This window comes from Myxocyprinus asiaticus, chromosome 41 (genome assembly GCF_019703515.2).
Source record: "Myxocyprinus asiaticus isolate MX2 ecotype Aquarium Trade chromosome 41, UBuf_Myxa_2, whole genome shotgun sequence".
Classification (NCBI taxonomy): Eukaryota; Metazoa; Chordata; class Actinopteri; order Cypriniformes; family Catostomidae; genus Myxocyprinus; species Myxocyprinus asiaticus.
The window spans coordinates 13,844,926-13,870,120 of NC_059384.1; the positions used below are offsets into that span (position 1 = coordinate 13,844,926).

Below are 25,195 nucleotides of genomic sequence, written 5' to 3' on the forward strand. Positions count from 1 at the left end.
ATAATACTCTGTTTTAGGAGCTGTTGGTTGAGCGTATTTTATCTGAGTGGAAAATGGTGAGTGTGGCATCCTGTTAATGCCGACTTCAAGGGCCTCAAAGCCAGGCCAGCCGAGCTGTTAATTGTGTTGCGCAAGCGGCTTTAGTGAAACTGACTCCCAAAATTCCATATATGCAGCTGACACGATCTACCAGCTTGAAGAAGTGGAAATAGTGTTAGGGTAGGATTGTCTGTTCCACTTTGGAGATCCCCACAAGCTGGGTTTGTCCCTCAGCAATGTCCTTTTGGGTAAATGAATGGTGTAACAAGGTAATTGGGTTTATAAAATAGTGATACAGCAATGTATCCAGCAGGCTAATGAAAGGAATAGTTCCCCCCCTAAAATTAAAATTCTGTCATAATTAACTCACCCTCATGTCTTTCCAACTTGTATGATTTTCTTTCTTATGTGGAAAAGGAGATGTTTTAATAATTTTATATTAAATACAATGGCAGGGGATAGTGCCTCACTTTAAAGCTTAAACAAGAACCCAAAAGTATCTTCCATCAGCCACCCTGGTCTCTAGATATCTGCATGGGCCATTAAAAAATAGGGCTGGGTGTTGTAACCGATTTTTCACATTTATTTAGATTCAGATTAAGCTCTTGTTTCGATTCTGATTTCGATTAAATTCAAAATCAATTCATATGAGTGTATTTCATTTATAATGACCTTTTTTTTTTTTTTTTTTTTTTTTTTTTAACATATGAAAGAAATTCTCTCTCAGCTAAAGCTTTTTTCAGATTGTCTATGTATTCCATCAGTAAATATGATATTACATTGCATGTATTATATTTTTTACATCTTTATTGTTTAATGCATAATTTATACTATTTTCTAGTATTTGCATTGATTTTTAGAACATTTTTTGATTTATAAAACTTTTTAGTCAACTGTAGTCTTGGTCCATTTTACATTTTCACTGTTGTTTTTGGAACCCATCAGCCGACCTGAATAGCTATTTTATATTATATTATATTATATTCAATAGTAAAATATTTCTGTAGTAAATTCTTCATTTTTACACATTATATTAAGGCTCGGATAAAAACCACAAGTCCTTATTTCTCATGAAGGAGGACTGAAGGAAGAGATACTGTGTTCATTTGAAAATCTGTTCATTTTGTCATCTCCATAAAAATAAAGCGGGTGTTGTCTCCTCTTCATTGCTTGTATGACCAGGAACATTTGGCATTTCACATTAAATTCAAGTGAAACCAGAGCATTTTGCATTCACTATAAGTGAATTAGTTATTTTTTTTATATTTTACTTTTTATTATTTAAGTTTATACCTCATTTATAATTTCACGGGATTTTGCTGCGAGCCTCTTTTTTTTTTTTTTCACTTTTTAATCTTCATGCGCTCTTGCGGTGTGACTCAGTGAGATGCTCGGAGTTCAACAGAATGAGAGACACACAGACGTGCCGTTCACTGCATTATATATTCGCTTAAAATTCCCTTATTTGGACAGTAAAATGAGATTGAAATTTTAAAGGCACAATAATCACGATTCTCTCAAATAACTGCGATCAGACGATTGTTTAATAATCACGACAGGCCTAGAATTAAATGTTTATTTTTTTGTTCTTTGATCAACAATTGACTGTAAAGAACAGAAAGGGTATTAACGAAGACATTATTCAATGGCAGTTGAATTGCGTGGATCTTGTCTTTGGACACATGGAACGAGTCAAAACAAACTTTTACTCTCAACACACAGTGAAAGGATATCTGTGCCACTATACTACTCATTCACTGGTGACATCAGAAAAATCTATATTTAAACACAGACCTATTAAAAAACCTATATTGCTTGACCACTGTTTTGAAGTGTAGGTTGTTGTATGTGTTTGGGGAGTTCATTGACAGTACACTGTGTTCTGCACACCTCAGTTTGAAGGGGACAGTTCTACTCTTGCACTACTGGACTTCACACAACAGGTGTTGTTAATCTCAGCTGTAGCTCTACATCCTGAAACAAGGCCCTGCCAGAGTGTGTGTATATGTGTTTCTCTGTGACTGGTCAGCTGTGGGAGTGTGTGGGGATCTCCAAGAGTGTGTGTTAGAGGGATTGGTGTGTTGGGAGAGGGGAATCTCCCAGTTTGGGTTTAGCACTCCCTTCCTTCAGGACTGGGCTTCCCCCCTCAGTGACTCACTGATTGTCATACAGGCACTCACTCCTTACTGTCTTTGCTTATCCTGGCACACACACTTGATTGGACGGTGTCCCTCCAGACCAGAGGTAGAAGTGGGGATACAGTGCTATGGCGGCCAATAAGGCCAGGATGCTGGTTTTTGGTGAGGCTGTGATCCGCACACTGCAGTGTAGACTGAAGGCTCTACGGAGGCTATTTCAAAGGGAGCCTGAAAGGTTTCCCTTCAAAACGGTGAGTGCCGCATTGTGGACAGTGATCAGGTTTCTGCTTGTCTCCAACACTGACGTTTACCTTCGAGAGGCATGTATCACGACTGGCTTGTAAGCACGGAAGAGCCAATAAGGATATTATAGGGGGGAAAAAGTCTTAAAGTGGGTTTGAGGGATTTTTTGGTTGATCTTGTATGGTGTTACATCTTTTGAATGTCTTTAAAATGTGTCATTCACAATTTTTCCTTTCCCTTCAATTTGAGTAATTATGTATGAATAACAAACTAAAATGATGGCCTGTAAGCTATTGGATATATATGACTAAATGAATGAGATGTTGTCTGCAATAACAGATGAACATCAGAGGAAAAATCTGGTTTTAAGAGATCAGGCTGTCATGTCCTCAGAATGATTCCATTATTAAAGTATTAAATGGCTCAAGGTGCCTTTAATAAAATAATAAATAAATAAAGTGATGATGAGTCAGAATTGCCATTTACAGTGAAGTTTATTTAGTATGCTCTCAGACGCTCAAGCAGACTGCATCCTTGCTTGTTATTCTGTTTGACTTATTTTATCATTGACCTGTATTTGTGTTATCTCCCTTTTGGATCAGTCTATCATGTAGTTGGCGGCTCACAATGATATCACCCCAAAAAAAGTTAAAAAAATCTGTGGCTGATTCACTTACAGTAATTACATTAAAAAACACCTGTGACCTAATAGGACTTTAACAATAAGTTCAGTACAGTTCAGTACATTTGTTTTGTAGATCAGTACTTTTTGAGAAACCAGAAATTGAATGTCAGAGGTGACATGGTCACGGCTGTTGTATGCCCTATTATTTATTATGCTTTAAAAAGTCATTTGTTTTACACATGTTCTGATCATACGCATTTACGTATATATGTGTAAATACGTTGATTACATATGTAGGGTGAATTCATGGGAATTGGGCCACTTTCAATGTTAAAAAATAGCCCAATTTATACAACTGGGGGTAAATGCCACAAGAAAATGCTAGGGGGTCCACAGAAAATTTTAGAGTATCAAATTAGAGTATTTTGTTTAAATAGTTAAAAGTAACAAAGTTATGGAATTTGACATTGTTAAGGTTTGTTCTGCTTTCTAAACATTTGAATTGAACATGCCAATATAAAAGCTGATTTAATTTAGCAAACAACATGTTGTCTTATCACTTATTATTTTTCTAATTTTCACAGAGGATAAATGGGCCTTTGTAAATGACAATATAGAGGCCTAGCTGGCTGGTATAATAGGAAAGGGCTGTCACAGGCAGCCGCGGACCGTGCATTTAAAAACACGTCCACGCACAAAAGCCAGAACTTGAAACGACACTTAACGCTCAAGCAAGCCTAATATTAAATGCAGCATGAATGTTTTGTGAAATGAATGTCTCCCGAACAGACATTCAAAAATCATAATTTTCCATATGAATCTACTATATTACTATATATATATATATATTGCGTGCGGTGCAGCGAGCTCATCACCACAACAGAACGGGTGAAAAGCAGCGCGAGACACACTGGTGGTGCGCGCTCTATAGATGTATACAATAACTCACAAGATGATATCTGATGAAACCGCATATGAATGCACACAACCCGAATAGGGGTGTAATGGTTCAAATTTCTCATGGTTCGGTTTGTATCACGGTTTTAGTATTTCAGTATTTGCTATGTTCAGAAAAAAAAATATTGCTTCAAAATCCAAAGAATACCCTATTTGGTAAACACTTCAACAGGTTTGCCATTAATAAAAATCATGGTTTTACAACAGATACCATAGTTTAATCATGGTATTTGTAGTAAAACCATAGTAACCACAAAACCAACTTGGTTACTACAATGGTTACAATATATAGTAAAATCATGATTACTATATGGAAACTGCAGATGACCATGGTTAATTGTATCAGAAACATGCTTTCTGCTCAGATGGTTACTTCTGGTTCATGGTTACTACAATATTACTATAGTAAAACCATGGTTAATTTTCATCAGGGTCCTTAACTAAAAAAAAAAAACATTTCCCTAATTACTGAATCAAAATTAAAATGGATACAAGAAGGGATGTTGTGATAATGTTGCTCAGGTATTTTAATCATACGTGGAAATCCCACATATGGCAGTGAACAGCGCTTTAGTTATTGTTTCATGTCTGTCTGAATTAGCACTGATTGCCTGCTTAAAAACGGAAGGGGGAGTGTGCAGTTTCGGCTCACCTGTGGCTCTTTCTTTCTCCGGGTGATATCAGTGTAAACAGGGTTGGGAGGGTTACTTTTTAAATGTATTCCACTACAGATTACAGAATACATGCTGTAAAATGTAATTTGTAACGTATTCTGTTAGATTACTCAAGGTCAGTAACGTATTCTAAATACTTTGGATTTCTTCTTCAGCACTGGTAGATTTTCACTTGTTTTGACTTTAAAAACTCTGCCAGTACAGTAAGACAAAATACACATGTTAAAAATACATTCTCTGAACAACCTAAATATCTTATGCAGTGTTGTTTCTAAAACAAGATCAATCAAATTGATCTTGTTTTAAGGATTTTATATATTTTTACAGGAAAACAATACAAAATGATTATCAAGAATACGATTTTTGCCCTAATACCAAAGGTCTTACTGGTAACATGTGCATGTAAAATGGCTAGAAATAGCATTTTAGCTTAGCGTAAAGCTGACAATTTACACAAGGTTTATTTATATTTCTCTTCTGCTCCAAACTTCAAACTTACTTCTCTGTCTGCTCGTATGAATGTAACACATCATAAGAAAGTGTTTCACTGCTGCTCAAATGCACTTTGGATTGCATCATTTATATGTATAAATGTTTTCCATCTGAAAGGACTAAATATTAAATGAAACAAATGACAATAAAATGCAAAGTAATCTCTTCAGTAATCAAAATACTTTTTGAATGTAACTGTATTCTAATTACCAATTATTTAAATTGTAACTGTAGTGGAATACAGTTACTTATATTATGTATTTTAAATACGTAATCCCAAATACTTGCATTTTTTGCATAAATTACCAGTATACGGCACTCGCGTCGAGTGATGTCGGCAAACAGGGCCTGTTTTGTAAACATTTTTTGACCATCGCTGTTGTAATTGACTGCAAAAAGAAAATGTTTCCAGAAAGGAGAAACGCATGGGGCTTCTCTCTCAGCAAATCGTTTTCTCCACTTGCCATTTTCAACTACACACAACATGTGCAGAATTGTGATGTCATCAAGTTGACCCACATGAAACACAGGTGGAGCTTGTTTATCTACAGAGCCATACAGGTGCATTAGCGGAGGTTGTAACTGTGCCTGCATATTTGACGCTTTGTTTCCTTCACAAAAACTTGTGCTCCAGATGCATCATTAAACTTGAGGTGAACCACGGTGCCAATGCTTATAGAACCGTGGGTGGCAAACCATACAGTTGGTTTTTTACCGAGAACCATTACACCCCTAAGCCCGACTGTTGTCAGTGGCGACTAGATTTTAAATAATAGTCGCAATAAATTATTTTTGGTCGCATTTGCGACCATTTTAGTCGCAGTCTGGAGCCCTGCTAGTATATACTACATGTTTAGTAGGCACCACATTAAATATTTCATAAATATTTAAAAAGTGGTGTTATATGTCATATATAACCTCCTGAGACCAGAGCGTGACTGCTGTGTGCATTTTCCATTTCCCTTTTTGATTTGTAACTTGTAGCTCCTAATAAAACATGCAAAAAAAAAAAAAATGTATTCTAGAGCAAATTTTTTCCTAAAAATTGATGTCCACATTTGTGGACAGTGGGACTAAGCTGTAAAATTTTAAATAATAACAAGCGATAAAAAGTCTAATTTTTTTATCAAATTATTTATTATGTTTCCCGAATTGTTGGTTATTCATGTTTTTGAGACGTTACAGACATTACAGCTGATTTTCTGAGAAGTTGCTTTGGAATAATTTGTATTGGGAAAAGCACAAAAAACAATACAAATAAAAATGATATGACTTGGTTTGACTTTTATGTGACCATTTTTTTTAATTTAATATATTTAATTCTGACACAAGTAATGGTTAGCATTGTCCAATCACTACCAACCATGTTAAAAAAAAAAAATTACACATTATAAACTATTAATCTAAGTACTAATTACCAGTGTCCCATGTCTGGCAACCTTGTTGAGTGGTCCAAACATCACCTGCAGCCTGAAACTAAACTTTTGATAGGAAGTTTGGATTTAATGCTCTTGGCTTCATATGAAAGCTATAGGATGCTCCCTTGCTCCCTATTTAGTGAATGACTTAACCTCCAGTGTGCTGTCTGTCTACAATGGTCTCAGAATAGTTCAAAATGTACCTTATTTTCATCCTAACTCCTATAAAGCCTCTGAAAGCAAATATTTTTCTCAATGTGGAAATGCACAGTAAATATAAGCTTTCTTAGGGAAAATAGCGCTATTGTACACTATAGTGTGCATTGTTTAGCAGCGTGGCGTTTCATGATAAATCGCTCTCAAATTTTACAAATGCCATATTGGGTGAAACTAGAGACTCTAATCTTTTGACTCAAACAAGTTTCAATATAAAAACTTAATGAGGTTTCTTACCAGATGTAGTTTTGTTGGCATTTCTCCCAAAGACAAACTCCGCTGTGATCAGCGCCATGTTGTTTTGTCACATGACTCGTGCATGGAAAGCCCAGAGTCTCCTGAACTGAGATCAGTTGGTTAAAATAAAAATTAAATTATGTGTGCATTGTGTATAGTGAATCCAAAATGCAACGTCCATGCATGTGTACGCGGGTTCGCACAAGGCTAATATGCACTACAAATCTAATATGTAAACATCTAGTATCTCTAGTATCAAGTCAAGTGTGCGTGCAGTAAAATCCAATTAGATGTTTTGGTGTTATGAAATATATTTCATAAATACTGTGTGTTTATGAAATACAGATATGAAACCTTTGAATATACGATTTCTTTTTGATCAGTGCGATGTGAGTGTGATGTATACCAGTTCTCTTTAAATCAATGATTATATGGTACATGTGCATTCTGTATTGTCACCATCACCACTCTGAATCATTGCTTCTAAAATACCAGCGCTAACACACAACCTTTCCACCACAATGCGCACACACAAATATACTGAACTGTAGCTCTCCATTAGGGAAGAATCGGGCACAGTCATGCACACATAAACACACTGGACCTAAACTCTCAACCAGGCAGGAATCAGGTCTCGCGGCCTTTAACTTTAACCATTTTCTGGCACCCGAACCAGTTCACTGTGCTTAACTGTAGTCAAAAGGCTTCTATGTCAATTACCCTTCAAGATCTGTTCTATAGTAAAGAGTTTAAGTTAATGTTAAAAGATGCCACTTAACTATGGAACTAATTTTTACTTGTATCTGTAAATGTTAGAGGCTCATTTTCATTCTGAAGAATCAGTTTCCATTCTTGGCCACATTAAGATGGAGTGTGAATTATGCTCAGTGAAAGCTGAAGAGAGAGGCGGGGAAGTGCTGGTTGGATGCGTCTGTGCTTAACATGGTGCAGGTGAACAGTGAATTCATCACGCCTCCCTCCCTCACTTGCAGATTGGTTCAGTTTTTCTCTCGTTCATGAGGCAGAAGTTGCTAAGTGATGTCAGGGAAATGCAGATTGCATTGATGCTTTTCCGAGTTCTGGATGTTACCAGAAAAAATTCCTGCCCACCCATTCCTGATTCTACATTCTTCAAGTGCAGAACCAAGTCAAGCCATCTGAAGTCGAGGCAGACAGAACCTTGTTTTTATAAATATGTGACTTGGTTGCTAGAGACAAACTCACCAGACTGGACTAGGCTAAGACGACTACAACACCATATGGAAGACTTTCCTGTAGGGCTTCAGGAAGTTACAGAAAGGTTAGAAACACTGTCTGGGCTGTACGAGATCCAGCACCTCATGACAGGATGCTGGCTGCTCTGAGTGAGCCCAGACTGACACGATGCCAGACTGATCTGGGCTGGAACAGGATGGAGCATTCACTGGCCTCTGTTCCACATCACTCTCCATGGGATTCTGAGGTATTTATGGTTCCAACTTTATAGATAACACTGGAGACAGGAGGAAGGGTAAATTTGGGGATACTCATGGAGGTGGACTTCAGAGATGTTTATAAAAGTCTGGTAATCTTCACACAAGGGATTGTAGCAATTTAGCAAGTTTTAGGTTATGTTTTAGAATGGAATACTGACATACTGTGCAGCGTTCCTTTTACTGCCTACAGTTTTTTTTTAATTTTTTAGATCAAGATCACAGTTGATATATTGCGATTCATGTGTCACACTAACACCCTGTCTACACCGGGCACATCTGTTGATGCCACATGATGCCACGGCTTGAAGCTGTCTACACTGGATGCGTCAAACAGAACATTCTAAACCACTTATTTGTGTTGTTGGCTGTAGTAGCGCCAGCACTTGCAATGCTGCAATGGCTTCCAGTGTAGACAGCATCATTGATTATAATGGGTTCTGTTGCTTTCGACGTGACGCTTGAATCCGATGTCTAGGAAGGACACAGCCTAACTAGGCAGCAGCCTTCCAATTGAGAAGCACCCAGTGTGTAAGAATAGGAGGTTGAGGTGCATAGTGGGATACAGCTTTATAGGCAGTGTGCTTGTGGTGTATGCTGCACATTTGGGCAAATATAGTAGATTATCCAGGTATTCCATGGAGAAAACTTGCATACTGTGCAAAGTATACATACTGTATATTGCATTCATATGTAGTACTACTAGTAATAGTATAATCTGCAATTTTGAACATACCCCTTGAATTATTCTTTTTAATGGTTCTTGTTATAAGATAAGCATCGCTATTACTATAATTTGAACAAACTCCTAACACTAAGTATTATACTTCATCATGTAACTCATCACACACAATTTTTTCTACGGACATGAATGATACCTCATACTGAGCGGTTTGTTGAGGAGAGGTGTCTTCGATTACTTTTCTGAGTGATTAGATTTAATGATTTTGCTCTGGCGGGGGATAAAATGGATTAAAAAAGGTAGACTTTAGGCACTTACAATGGAAGTGCATGGAGCCAGTCCATAAATGGTAAAATACATACAGTTTCATAAGTATAGCCACAAGACGTAAACATTATACAAGTTAACATTATTTTAGCTAACTTACCATATCTCTGTAAAGATTTATCCAATACTGGGATTAAAGGGTTTGGTTGTCATGACAACCAAGTTGTAATATTGGATTTTAAATGGAAAATGTTAGTAAGTCATTTTATCAGACTAAAATCATGTAAACAGGTAATGTTTGTCTTGTGGCTATACCTTTTGAAACAATGTGTATTTTAACATGGTCCCGTTTACTGTTATTGTATGTGTCTTACTGTAACCACGAAAATTATTTTTTGTGGTAATCAAAATTATGCCACAAAAGCTGTAAATTGAGCTTAACTTGTATTTAACCTGAAACATTCCTTTGAAGTGTTTCAGGCAGCTGGGCCCACAATATCATGATTCTTTTGGGCCAGTTAACAACCATTTATCAACCATCCAGAACACCCTAGCAACCACTTAACAACATGCAAAATCATACCTTAGCAACACCCTAGCATGATGGCAGCAAGTTTTGCACAGGCAGGCATCACTCACATATTCTTCAGAAAATGTAAAAATCTAGTGTGGTACGTTGATGCCAGTCCTTCCTATACTTGTTCAGATTGAGTGGTCAAATTTCAGCTGAATGTTCTCTAAGGGTGCTTTTACACTGGCAGTTTAGTACGAAACAGAGCACGGTTCGCATGAAAAATTGGTAATGTGAAAGCTGTCATGCGGACCGGGGAGCGCACCGCGGTACCAAACCCGAGACTACCTGTAGGAGGTGGTCTGAGTTCGGTTGCAATGGAACTGTAGCGCGATTCGCGTGAATGTGAAAGCAACTCGGACTTGGGTGCGCACTCGTTCAGGAAGTAAAGTAACCTGTGCATGCGTTTTAGCCGATGACGACATCTATCTATCTATCTGTACACCTTATAAATACTATATATAAATACTATTATAGGTTATAAATATAGGGTATAATAGGAGATGACAGTGGCGATAACTTCACCTTGGACACGAGCGTGAGTAAGCGTGCAGTGTAAACAAAGATGCAAATGAATTCCTTGCAATCAGCTGTCTCCTCAAAAAAGGCGTTTGCGAGCAGCAGCAAGCCGCCTTCCCCTGGACATCTGATGAGTTACTCCATGAAGCGCATATATACGCAGTTGTCGTTCACTCTGCTGTGCATAATGGCACCAAAATAACAAAAAAACAAAAAGTATGATGAGTTGCGTTGTGTTCTCCATGCATGTTTGTGATGACGTAAGATGAACGCAAATGGACCGGGGTTCGATAGAATCAAGTGAGTGTGAAACCAGACCAAAGCTGCAGGGAGCACCGGGAACAATCGAACTCAGAATCGGACCGCAGCAAACGTGCCCAGTGTGAAAGCTCCCTAAGATATTAGAGTGTCTTAATGGATCAGAGTGGTTTTGATATTGTTTAGGTCTCAGTTTGCTGAGTGGTAGACGACTCTCTGCATCCATAAACTTTCATCAGTTTGGTGGGAGGCACTTTGTTGGTACGCCAACACTGGATGACATCATCTCACCTTGTGGAGATGGAAAGCTAATGGATTAGAGGGGGTGATGAAGAGTAATGGATGGAAAGAGAGAGAGAGAGAGAGAGAGAGGGGGAGTAGGAGGAAGAGAGTGAGGCAAGAAGAGCTTGAGCATTGTGTCTTTAGTCACCCTTCTCCACGCCCACTGGTACTGCGATGAAGCAGGTGGACTGGGGGCGGTGTCATGGCAACCGTGTGGGAAGCGGTCCATCACATGAGCTTTCTACAGTGTGAGGTATTGCTTTCTCTTTGTATCAGAAGTCCAGCAGCAGGCGCACACTGCAGGGGGATTGCCGGGGCTCAACCCCTCCTCCTCCCCCAGGCATGGAGCAGGGCGCCGAGCCCCAGGTCACACCTTGGAACACGTGGGACAGAGCAGGGCACAGCTGTGATGTGCGTGGCGTGGGTGAGAATTATGCGTTTGTGACTGCTTTGTCGCTCACCGGTTGCATGCAGGAATTCTCGAATATTGTATTTGTGTATTAATTTCACGTGACATGAAAATTAATAGTGTATAATAAACATCTTATGGAGTTTTTTTCCTTGCAACAGTTGCCTTTGGCTTGCTCACTGGGGATTTATAGACGTTATGGAAAGATTGTCTGTAAAAAAGCTTTAAAAAAATATGTATTGTGAAAAGCGCTATAAAAACAAAATTGAAGTGCTTTCTGTTTCTCTTTATGATAGTTTTTGTCCTGTTTTACTGGTCTTGGCTTTTGTTTTGTGGAATCTATGGCACTTGCATTTTGTTGTTTTCAGTTTGCATGTTTTTTTGGTGGGATCTGAATCATAAAGGAATTTAATACTTTTGGTTCATATTCTGATTCCTTTTAACTTCTGGTTTCGTAACGATTCCATTAACAATTATTTTAATACTTTTAGGAAGAAATATTTAGAAATCACATTTACTGCCCTCAGCAGTCATATGAGATCATTTTATATTTCAACAGAACAGATAAATAATTAAACAAATAAATGTAATACAATTCTTGCAAAAATGTTAATGCATAATCCAATCCAATCCAGCATAATGCAATCCAATAAATGGTCCTTACTATATATTTGTATGCTTTCATGCTAGCACTTTTTGTGCGCACCCAGGGTCATATGACGTCAAAGTTCGGTTTGTTTGGATAATGTAAACGCTGTTTTCCGAACTCGGGTGTGCAGCCACAAATCGCATCCGGGTGTGCTTGAAAAGGTGGTCTGGGGTACAGTTCATGTGAACTCTGTTACAGTTCACTGCTGATATGAAAGAAAACGTACCAAATCGCAGAAGTGAACCAAAGTGAAATTTGTCTTTGCATACTCACGATCGCAGTTATTGTGTTATAATCCAATTCACATACCTGCTTGTCACCAAATAATTCCCCTTCAGAGAGCAGCTCACATTCTTCATGTCTCTTGCAATGCATCCGCGGGCTCACAGGAGACGGACGCTAATATTCATCACATTGCACATTCAGTGCATCCGCGGGAGACATACACAAGTGTCGTTCTGTGCATGTCAAGTTTTCGTGGTACATCCAAAGAGACAAACTTTAATACTTCACTTGACACAGTGACGTCTTCTCGAGTTGTTGCCTAGTTTCAGTGGTAAACAGCTGCTGCTTGTACTCACATTGATGACATAATCGGACCGCGGTTTGGACCCAAATAATATGATGTGAACAGAGGCCAGCGGGAGGGGGGAGGAAACGAACTCTGGTTCGGTCCAAGCAATCGAACCAAGTGTGAAAGCACCGTTAAATAAAAATGCTTAAAAAAATTTTAACATATTTTTAATTCATTCAATCCTTTATTTATTTCTGTAAATAACTGTATGCCTAATAACTGTATGTTTATAAAATAACTGTATCTTTACACATTGTCATATGAACAATCAGTCTATAGCTTACACTCAAGAGCCTTACGTACAACAGAATATGGTACAATTCTTGGTTAGAGTCGGACATGTTGAAATGAATGACTTGCGGTTTATTAAGTGAGTCAGATTAATTCACTAACCACTATGACTGATTCATAAGTATTTTGCTTTTCTACATAGAACTGGCTCATAAGAGTCATTTGTCTGGGAATCAGACTATGCTGGTCATGTTGAATGTTTTGCACCATAGAAACACTACACTGGAAACACTGGCAGAGTATTTGAGTGTGATGTTCCATCTACGCTGAGAAGCATTAAAGGAATCCAAAGTCATAATAATCAGTTATTTAGTTTTTTTAATGGAACCGGTTCTGAATAAGAACTGGTTCTCGGTTACCAATCTATGTCTTGGTGATTAAATTTGTTGTTTCCTCTCCAGGAAGAAGTGACTGTCAAAGAGATCAGCATCACACACCATGTTAAAGAGGGCTCAGAAAAGGCTGACCCACAGCAGTTCGAGCTCCGCAAGGTGCTTGGACAGGGCTCCTTCGGAAAGGTGTGTAACATCAGGTGTATTTTTAGTGCTTGGAGTGCATGTGTGTGTTCTCATTATGCTTTCAGATGTAATCAGCTTGAGCACACAGATGGAAGCCTGAGTCATGCGCAGATATAAAATTAATGTTCTCGTACACCAAACAGTCTTTCATGTTCTAAGGACAATCTCAGTAAAATTACACATGGAACACTTACAAGTCATGGTCATTATAGTTACAGTGTCATCAGCTTTGCATGGTGTAGCGCAGTGACTAATTGTGTTTTCAGGAAGAGTTGACGAGTAAAATATATCCTGCTTCAAAGTGTTTTTTTAATGTTGTTTTGATGGAGCCATGATTTTATTTGTTTCTGGTAACATTACAGGTATTTTTGGTGAAGAAAACAACAGGCCCTGATGCAGGACAGCTGTATGCAATGAAAGTGCTGAAGAAAGCCACCCTGAAAGGTACAAGGGCAAATTAGTTGCCTGATAAAGGTTGTTTAATGGCCGATAGCCAATATAAGGTTGATTTATGCATAATACAATTTAATGATAACAATAAATAAGCACTTATTATGTATAATATTTACATAGAATTTACAAAACTTAAGACAAATTGTTTATTATCCATTGACAAGCTGTCAGTTGATTTTGGTAGGGCATTGCCAATGCATTTATACAGTATATCGATATCTTGTGTTCCCTATCTGTCACTCACTCGACGTTGTATCGATGTAGTGACACTAGGGGTCACTCTTGGTATCCCGAGACACCTCTGGTCTTTGATAAAAGGCCAATGAAAATTGGCGAGTGGTATTTGCATGCCACTCCCCCAAACTCTTCTGTGAGGTGCTGTACTGAACAAAAGTCAAGCAAGAGAGGTTCAAACTGATCCCACAGATTAACTTACTTGCACAGACCTGCTGGATCTATCTTGCGCTTGCTTCGGTTTTAATCGTGATCAGAGTTTGATATTGTAATTTATTTAATGTAATGTAATTAATTCTTGACATGTATCACGATGTGTATCGTATCATCAGGTAGTTGGTAATACCCAGCCCCAGTCATAACTATATATATATATACTGTATAATTTTTAAAAGAAGAAAAAAAAGTATTTTTTATTATATTTTTATTTTATATATATATATATATATATATATATATATAAAACATTTTTTTTTTTTAAAGGGGACATGATGTGCTATTTTATATAATTTTATTATCCACTGATAATGTTATGAAAGTTTTTTTTTTGCACCAAAACAGTCACAATTTAGTAATATATGATCATTTTCCACCCTGTTTTTGGCACTCTGTCTGAAACGCTGTGTTTGGCATAAGCGCATCCTTAAAATGTCAATGTAAACGCCCAATGTTATGATTGGCTAACATCATGCAGCCCCTCAAATTTAGCAAAATCAATCGGAAGAACATTATAAAACAAAATTGCAGGGTTTACACATAACACACATCCAACACATTGCATCTGAATGTATTAAACTGTTCATCTCAAGCACAGATGTTAACACTCAGCATCATAAACTATCAAACAGTCATGACATTTGAAATAATCATGAATGAAACGCTTTACTTACGTTTTTGAAGTGTTTTTAACTGTCCCCTCCTTCAATAACAGTTCCTTTGCAAAATTTGAATCGTATTTTGTCTGTTCACAAGCAATTCATGCTGATATGAGCTGAAAAAAATGCACATACGTAGTCCAAAGAATGGTGAAATTACACACATACATAGCACTGAGGTGCACATCAGCAGAAACACACAGAAATGGTAGAAGACATCCATCGTCAAAGATGTCCTATGTTTACATACACCAACAATTAAAAATAGTGCAGATGTGCGAAAAAACACGTCCATGATGCATTTTTGCTCAAATAAACAAGAGGCAACAGCTGAATGAGAGAGAATTGCTTCTCTCTTTCAGAGTTGTAACTTGACACCGCGTCTTTTAAAAGCGGCATGAGATATGTATCAAGCGGTCAAAGATGTCTGTCTAGTGCATGAATATATTCAAAAATAATCCCAAATAGTCCAAATAGTCCCCTTAGGTGTTATGTTTGGAATAGTTAGCCACACAAGGCCTGCTCTCTTGACTTGAATTGTGTGCCATTGGGCGGGGCCAAGGGTGCGATGACGCATGTTGTGGGATGTGTAAATACAAATGAGCAATCTTTCATGATGTCATGAACAGACAGATTTCAAAACGAGATGTTTCAGCAGGGTGGCAACTATAAATGCTCTTTTTAGACTGAAGAGGAAGTTTTGAGTTCTGAAATTTACAGTATGTTTTTATAGTACAGTTACCTTTTACATGTGTAAATATCAAGGAAAATGTGATTCTTTATTTCATGACCCCTTTAAGTACCCCCTTAAGACCCCTTATATATATACAGTTGAAGTCAGAAGTTTACATACACCTTAGCTAAATACATTTAAACTCAGTTTTTCACAATTCCTGACATTTAATCGTAGAAAACATTCCCTGTCTTAGGTCAGTTAGGATCACTGATTTATTTTAAGAATGTGAAATTTCAGAATAATAGTAGAGAGAATTGTTTTTTTTCAGCTTTTATTTCTTTCATCACATTCCCAGTTGGTCAGAAGTTTACATACACTTTGTTAGTATTTGGTAGCATTGCCTTTAAATTATTTAACATTGGTCAAACTTTTTGGGTAGCCTTCCACAAGCATGTCACAATAATTTGAGTCAGGTTTGTAGGCCTCCTTGCTCGCACATGCTTTTTCAGTTCTGCCCACAAATTTTCAATCGGAATGAGGTCAGGGCTTTGTGATGGCCACTCCAATAACTTGACTTTGTTGTCCTTAAGCAATTTTGCCGCAACTTTGGAGGTATGCTTGGTGTCATTGTCCATTTGGAAGACCCATTTGCGACCGAGCTTTAACTTCCTGGCTGATGTCTTGAGATGTTGCTTCAATATATCCACATAATTTTCCTTCCTCATGATGCCATCTATTTTGTGTAGTGCACCAGTCCCTCCTGCAGCAAAGCACCCCCACAACATGATACTGCTACATCCAAGCTTCACGGTTGGGATGGTGTTCTTCAACTTGCAAGCCTCACCCTTTTTCCTCCAAACATAATGATGGTCATTATGACCAAACAGTAAAATTTTTGTTTCATCAGACCAGAGGACATTTCTACAAAAAGTAAGATCTTTGTCCCCATGTGCATTTGCAAACTGTAGTCTGGCTTTTTATGGTAGTTTTAGAGCAGTGGCTTCTTCCTTGCTGAGCAGCCTTTCAGGTTATGTCGATATAGGACTTGTTTTACTGTGGATATAGATACTTGTCTACCTGTTTCCTCCATCATCTTCACAAGGTCCTTTGCTGTTGTTCTGGGATTGATTTGCACTTCGCATCAAACTATGTTCATCTTTAGAAGACAGAATGCGTCTCCTTCCTGAGCGGTATGATGGCTGTGTGGTGCCATGGTGTTTATACTTGCGTACTATTGTTTGTACAGATGAACATGGTACCTTCAGGCATTTGGAAATTGCTCCCAAGGATGAACCAGACTTGTGGAGGTCCACAATTATTTTTTCTGAGGTCTTGGCTGATTTCTTTTGATTTTCCCATGATGTCAAGCAAAGAGGCACCGAGTTTGAAGGTAGGCCTTAAAATAAATCCACAGGTACACCTCCAATTTACTCAAATTAGGCAATTAGCCTGTTATAAGCTAATTGGCTAATTGCCTAAAGGCTTGACATAATTTTCTGGAATTTTCCAAGCTGCTTAAACGCACATTTAACTTAGTGTATGTAAACTTATGACCCACTGGAATTGTGATATAGTCAATTAAAAGTGAAACAATCTGTCTGTAAACAATTGTTGGAAAAATTACTTGTGTCATGCACAAAGTAGATGTCCTAAATGACTTGCCAAAACTATAGTTTGCTAATATGAAATCTGTGGAGTGGTTAAAAATTTGTTTTAATGACTTCAACCTAAGTGTATGTAAACTTCTGACTTCAACTATATATATATATATACACACACTACCGGTCAAAAGTTTTGAAACATTACTCATTCTTTATTTTTTCACATTTCAGAATAATAGTAAAGTCATCAAAACTATGAAATAACATAAATGGAACTATGGGAATTATGTTGTGACTAAACAAAAAAAAATATCAAAGCTGTGTTGTATTTTAGCATCTTCAAAGTAGTCACCCTTTGCCTAGAATTTGCAGACATGTGCTCTTGACATTTTCTCAACCAACTTCTTGAGGTATCACCCTGGGATGCTTTTTAAACAGTATTGAAGGAGTTCCCATCTATGTTGGGCACTTATTGGCTGCTTTTCTTTATTATTTGGTCCAAGTCATCAATTTCAGAAACTGTTTTTTTTAAATTACATTTTACTTTTATAATGAAATAAATTAATATGGTGGCACAATTATATTTTTGTGACAAAACTAATTTCAAACATTTAAGCATACGCCTTCAGATCAGAAGATTTTTAAGATCATGAGAAACATTTCAGTCAAGTGTTTCAAAACTTTTGACCAGTTGTGTGTGTGTGTGTGTGTGTGTGTGTGTGTGTGTGTATATATATATATATATATATATATATATATAAATTCTAATAAAAAAAAAAAATTAAGTATGTCTTAAATGTTGGATATGATTAAGCAGATTTTTGTCTCCTTGAAACATAGGCATTAAAAGAGGAAGAGTGCTTGAATATTTGCATCATCACTTGTTTTTATTGTTAGTTGGCTGTAGCTATAGTTACCAAAAGTGCAAATGAATTTTTTTTGCCCTCAACAGGAAGTTTTGCAGGTGTGCAAGGCGAGATATTGCAGTCAGTTCAGAAGTCTCATTATCATGCAGGACCCAAAATCACACAGAAGGCTTCCTAAGCATTCACTCTTTCCACAGTAGTTGCTTTTGGTTATTTAATTCCCAGATGTAGATGTTTTAAAATATAAATAGATGTTCAGCTACAAAAAAAAAAAAAATACCTCCAGATGATAAACACATCACATGAGTAAACTTACACTCCTCCCCCCACAGCTCTCAGCTTCTCTTGTGTTTCTTGCGCTGCATGTTCTTGCTCTCTCCTTTATTTAATTAGTCATCCGGCGCCATCTGTGTGATTCTGCTGTGCCAGATTTCTTGGCGGGTGTAGCGTTTGTTAGTGGGGAGATAAAGTGTTGTTAGTGAACTGAATAGAAATTATCTAAATATCAGCGCTGTTTAGCTTGTTTACGTGTGTGTTTTCAGTACGAGATCGGGTCAGGACTAAGATGGAGCGGGACATCTTGGTGGAGGTTAATCATCCCTTTATTGTTAAGCTACACTATGGTGAGTGCTGGTCATTGGCCAATCATAATGAAGAACAGCTCTCATCCAGATGTTCTGTAAAAGAATAAAACGTCATCCCTCTCTGTCTCTTCCACTATTTCTTTCTTCTTGTGTAATTGCAGCATTCCAGACTGAAGGAAAGCTTTATCTTATTCTCGACTTTTTAAGAGGCGGGGATCTTTTTACTCGACTGTCAAAAGAGGTAAACACAGTGAATGAACACCCCATACATAGTCTCACAAGTTTTGACTATCGGCATGAAGTCTGGTCCACTTTGCAAATTATTCCAGCCACTGAGTATTTTTTCCATTAATTTTTTACATAAGGAAAAAATCTAAATAAACAAAATCATAAAAGAGTTCTGAATGAACCAAAACAAACCATCCAACTCCAAATCACAAAATTACAAACTTTGATTTGAAGCAAAAAAAAAATATTTAAAAGTCAGACAAAAAGACAAAGGTACAAGACTGTATACTTAACGTTTTTAATGAGGAAATTATCAACACTGTCATTCGCAGTGCTTCACTGCTGGGCTCTTTTGGTGCGCTTTGGCGCGATTCACACAAATTCTGTTATTAAATGCAATTTAAAAAAAATTATGTTTAAATAATGCAGACTGATGACTTCAACAGAAGAATATACCATTGGTTACAACTTCGGATCTTACAGTAGATCGGTCTTTCAAGGTTTATAAATTAGCATTCAAAAAACGTTTTACTTCCGGAACCAGACTGTTGCGCTGTAGACGCATCAAACAGTCAGTGAATGGATTGTGAGAGTGCCATGTGACGCTGATGCTACCCAGAGCATGGGTATTTGTGTGTGTGTGTGTGTGTGGGCAGGTTTAAGTGGTTTACGAGGACTTTTTTTTTTAGGTTACAAACTGGTAATTACAAGGACATTTCTAGTGTCCCCATAATTCAAATCACTTAAAAAACATACTAAACAATGTTTTATTGAAAATGTAAAAATGCAGAACGTTTTTTGTGAGTGTTAGGTTTAGGGGTAGGGTTAGGGTTAGGGGATAGAATCTATAGTTTGTACAGTATAAAAATCATTATGTCTTTGGTGTGTCCTCATAATGATAGCTGCACCAACATGAGTGTGTGTGTGTGTGTGTACATGTTTATGCTACATTGTGGGGACCAAATGTCCCCACAAGGATAGTAAAACCTGAGATCATCTACATTGTGGGGCCAAGCCAACGGTCCCCACGAGGAAATGGCTTAGTCTAAGTAAGGTAACACTGTGCTCTCCTTCTTCAGGTGATGTTCACAGAGGAGGATGTGAAGTTTTATCTGGCTGAACTGGCTTTGGCTCTGGACCATCTGCATGGACTGGGCATCATCTACAGAGACCTCAAACCAGAGAAGTACTTTCCATACTTTCCATACTTTTTATTATTTGTTCTTTTACTTTTTCTCTCTCTATTACTCAAACCCTCATTCTCTCTTGCTTTCATCTATCCATGCTGCTAGTCTTTAAGGTCATCCATAAATCACATTTATGTCTAGAGAGAATAGGGCAATACAAATAATGTTTGTTGTAGTAACAGAGGCATAAAAAAATATGTCCTCATGTCTCAGGGTGGGAATGGGGATAGACAGTAAGGAGACCATTGAGTGTGCACTTATTCTGTTAAATGGCTTTCTGATGCTGTGAATCTGTGTCATTTCAGCATTCTCCTGGATGACGACGGCCACATAAAGCTGACAGGTAGGTAACTTCAGATTGCTGGAATGGCTGCATCAGCATTGTGCCACCTTGGGAATTTTGTGTTGCTGCTGTTTGACTGCAGCCTTATGGGAGGACAGACAGAAGATTTAGCCTTCCCTCTGTAGAGGTTTATGACCATGTAAACCACACATACAGAAACCGGTACTTTAAAGAGGTCCGTTTACCATTAACAGCAAATTTAACAAGGAGAAGAAGCAATATGCACGCAAAATGATCCTGGTTTAACTGAATTTTGTGTAAAAGCACTTGATGATTAAAGATATATTGATGGAAATGAGCTTGCGTTTACAGTGTGATTATATTCACTAGAGAAATCCAGAAGAACCAGCGCAACCAACCACATCAAACTCATCATTGCAAAACACATCAAACACATCACTGCACATCAAACTCGACGTTTTTGGAAGCGTATTGTGGTCAGAATCCAAGTGCGATTTTGGAAGTTTCCATTTGTGTTTCGTAGTTGCACAATTTGTGACATAATATACTTGAGATTATGATTCATATTATACATTAACACAAATATCCAATTTGTACTTTAATGTGTATTTTAATTTAGGCCCAAACATACTCTATGCAAGTACGTGAACACAAATGCACCTTGCTACACAAGCTCGATTTCACGTGTTGTTGCATCGTGAAATGTGTCAGTGCTCAATTCATAACGCAATGCAAGCCTCCGAATGCAGCATTTTCCTGGTTTCGGATCCAGCACCGGTTTCGTGGTCATGCCTAAAAAATCTATTGCCCCCTTGTGGTCTGAGGTTTGTAACTGCCAGAACAACGCAAGATCGCATGTAACGTATGTACTACGGTACCACGTGTTGGCCAAGCGCTCGCGTCTGCATTTGCATACTTGCGTGAAGTACATTTTGGCCTTTACACTCTTTTCTTTTTGGTTTATACATTTTCTTTTTTATTTAAACCATATTGAAAAAATTGTTGGAGCATACATTTTATTATATAAAGTCAATGTAATCAACTGAAAGAAGAACATAATGTTATCACTTCAAAACATATTAAAACTGTTATAATTTAAAATGGATAGTGTTTTCAAAAACAAGTGCATCACTAATTGAGATTTTGCCACTCTGAAATTGTGTATTTATGTGTCTACAGATTTTGGACTCAGTAAGGAGTCAATTGATCATGAAAACAAAGCATACTCTTTCTGCGGGACGGTAGAGTATATGGCACCAGAGGTGGTGAACCGAAGAGGACACACTTACAGCGCTGACTGGTGGTCTTATGGTGTACTCATGGTGAGGAAGTGGCACTTTCTGTCTTTGATTCATTGTTGATCATTATGCATACATTTCCCATGAACATAATGAATCAGACAAATGTGACAAATGATCTGTTTTGTTTTCTATCCTCAGTTTGAAATGCTAACCGGAACGCTGCCCTTCCAAGGCAAGGACCGTAAGGAAACCATGACCATGATTCTGAAGTGAGTGCGACAGTCTCATCCTTCCGTCATCCCAGCGGATACTCGCCTCACTCTATAATCTAAACACAGTCATCCAGTGTGAGTGGGAAGAGTTGGCGGATTTGGTCTGCATAACATCTGGCTGCTTAGTGCTTTAGCGATGATAATTTACCCTTGGTTTAGCTGACAGAGCTATTTAGCCTAAAGACTAACCACTAAACCATCAGTAAACACAAAACCACACAAAGCACACTTCACTTCATAAAATGGCCTGCTGAGCGGTGAATAAAACCCAGACGTGCTACACTAGCTTTCTACTGTGGTGGATGATTATAATCAAAGGACTGCGTTGAGTTTGACGGCTTTGATAAGCTGCAGTAATATGGTTTTAGTGGAGCGACTGCAGAGTGCAGGCGAGATGAGGGTTTGAACACTGTAATTGTCGATTACAGTTCATTCGAGGCTTCTGGAGAGAATGATAAGTACCGGGCTTCAGCCACTGATATAAATACACAATGTATTAGCTCTAGAAATGACATCAGTGTAGAGGAGTGACGGATTTTGTCTTTGCCCTCTTGTCTATATTATCTGACGTCTACACTTATCTACATGTCCAGATTTTTTAATTAATTTTTTGGGGCTTTATTTGGGGGGCAGATAGGAAACTGGCAGAGAGAGAGGGGGAACGGGTTCAGGACATGGCCTAGGTTGGAATCGAACCAGGGTTTCTGCTAGCCAGTAGCTCTTATATACATTACTGTGCAAAAGTCTTAGGCACATAAGATGTTTCACAAAAATATTTGTCTTAAGATGGTTATTTATATCTTCAGCTTTAGTGTGTCAATAGGAAATATAAATTTTAGACTCCCAAACATACATTTTGCGAGTAGAATAGAATAGAAGAACAGGGAGCCCTGCATCAGATGGCATGCCCCCCATAGAGCCCGCCACTGAACATTGAATCAGTCTGGGATTACATGAAGAGACAGAAGCAATTGATAACAGCCTAAATAAATAAAAGAACTGTGGCGAATTCTCCAAGAAGCTTGGAACATCCAATCTGCCAGTAACCAAGAAAAACCGTGTCCAGATGTACCTAGGAGAATTGGTGCTGTTTTGAAGACAAAGGTGGTCCCACCAAATGTTGATTAACTGGACTTTGTGTGACGTTAATTATTTATTTATGGCATTATTTTTGAAGACATCCTCAATATGCAACATTTTTCAGAAGTGCCTAAAAATGTTGCACAGTACTGTATGTCATGAGCAAATGTGCTACCTTATGTGCCATAGCTCTGACACATATCTAGATTTATGACCTTCAGAATACAGTATGGTCCACTTTGCAGCTTAAACTGGTCAAAAACTGCCCACTTATAACAAAAAGCAACCTTTTTGCCAATATAAAATAAAATTAACTGGATGAACTGGCCACATTTTACTTGACGTTTAGGGCTGGCAAATTTGAAAATGAAGTGGAATATTATATGTTTTGGAATTTATAGGTGTGCTCTCGAATATCACGTTTACTTGCCGTTAAAACTCTTGAATGTCTTTCAAAGATTCAGATGATAATTTTGGCAAATCCAGCAACTAGATCTTCCTCAGAAGTGTTCATTGTAGCAATCTGTAGAATCTTTAAACACAACTTTGTTTTCTGGCAGACTGATAAAAACCCGTGCACCCCGACTCCTGGAAATTGTGTAGAAACCAGCTAATCTAATTGGAGCTAGCCATTTCAGTTCCAATATGTGTCAGATGTACGTCAATAATCTGTGAGTATGCTGTCTGAGGGTGTGAATGACATCTGGCTTAATTCCTTACCTCTACTGTTGTAGGGCCAAGCTTGGAATGCCTCAGTTTCTGAGCTCAGAAGCTCAGAGTCTCCTCAGAAGCCTTTTCAAACGAAACCCTTCCAATAGATTAGGTAAGCAGCAGACTTGATTTCTGTGTATTGAATTATGTTTGGTTGTTTTAACTTGTGTCCTTAATGTTTGACTATGGATGTCTGCAGGTGCTGGTCCAGATGGGGTCGAAGAGATAAAGAGACACCAGTTTTATGCTAACATTGACTGGAATGTAAGTATGTTTGCATGAAAAAGTTAATATACTGTATGAATTAATATAATATAATATAATATAATATACAGTTTTGCTCAAAAGTTTGCATACCCTTGGAGAATTGGTAATATATGTACCATTTTTAAAGAAAACATGAGTGAGCAGGCAAAACACATTTCTTTTATTTCTTATGGGATTCATATTCAACTGTAGGTTATAACAGAATTGCACAATCATAAAACAAAACATGGCAACAAAGAAAAAAATGAAATGACCCCTGTTCAAAAGTCTTCATACCCTTAGTTCTTAATACTGTGTATTGTCCCCTTTAGCATCAATGACAGCGTACAGTCTTTTGTAATAGTTGTCTATGAGGCCCCAAATTCTTGCAGGTTGTATAGCTGCCCATTCGTTTTGGCAAAATGCCTCCAGGTCATGCAAAGTCTTTGGTCGTCTTGCATGAACCACACGTTTGAGATCTCCCCAGAGTGGCTCGATGATATTAAGGTCAGGAGACTGTGATGGCCACTCCAGAACCTTCACCTTTTTCTGCTGTAACCACTGGAGGGTCAACTTGGCCTTGTGCTTAGGGTCATTGTCGTGCTGGAAAGTCCAAGAGCGTCCCATGCGCAGCTTTCGTGCAGAAGAATGCAAATTGTCTGCCAGTATTTTCTGAAAACATGCTGCATTCATCTTGCCAACAATTTTCACAAGATTCCCCATGCCTTTAGAGCTCACACGCCCCCAAAACATCAGTGAGCCACCACCATGCTTCACAGTGGGGATGGTATTCTTTTCACTATAGGCTTGTTGACCCCTCTCCAAACATAGTGCTTATGGTTGTGACCATAAAGCTCTATTTTGGTCTCGTCACTCCAAATTGCAGTGTGCCAGAAGCTGAGAGGCATGTCAAGGTGTTGTCATTTGTGGCATTGGCACAGTAAAGGCTTCTTTCTGACAACTCGACCATGCAGCTCATTTTTGTTCAAGTATCGTCGTATTGTGCTCCTTGAAACAACCACATCATCTTTTTCCAGAGCAGCCTGTATTTCTCCTGAGGTTACCTGTGGGTTTTTCTTTGTATCCCAAACAATTCTTCTGGCAGT

At 38.0% G+C, this 25,195-nt stretch overlaps 1 protein-coding gene across 6 annotated transcripts in view; it reads left to right on the top strand.

The window, feature by feature from the left end:
- LOC127432121 (ribosomal protein S6 kinase alpha-3) overlaps window positions 1-25,195 on the top strand; it is a 59,464-nt gene that overhangs the window by 25,845 nt on the left and 8,424 nt on the right. For 2 of the 6 annotated variants that reach the window (XM_051682932.1, XM_051682936.1), the window contains 10 exons: window positions 13,415-13,531; window positions 13,894-13,975; window positions 18,779-18,859; window positions 18,982-19,061; window positions 20,128-20,234; window positions 20,541-20,578; window positions 21,719-21,861; window positions 21,979-22,049; window positions 23,867-23,955; window positions 24,043-24,107. In XM_051682932.1, coding sequence (XP_051538892.1) covers window positions 13,415-13,531; window positions 13,894-13,975; window positions 18,779-18,859; window positions 18,982-19,061; window positions 20,128-20,234; window positions 20,541-20,578; window positions 21,719-21,861; window positions 21,979-22,049; window positions 23,867-23,955; window positions 24,043-24,107 — 873 coding nt within the window. Of the gene's footprint in view, window positions 1-2,308; window positions 2,429-8,375; window positions 8,502-11,393; window positions 11,515-13,414; window positions 13,532-13,893; window positions 13,976-18,778; window positions 18,860-18,981; window positions 19,062-20,127; window positions 20,235-20,540; window positions 20,579-21,718; window positions 21,862-21,978; window positions 22,050-23,866; window positions 23,956-24,042; window positions 24,108-25,195 lie in introns of those variants that run through there. The other 4 variants (XM_051682934.1, XM_051682933.1, XM_051682935.1 and 1 more) reach the window with 4 other exon arrangements.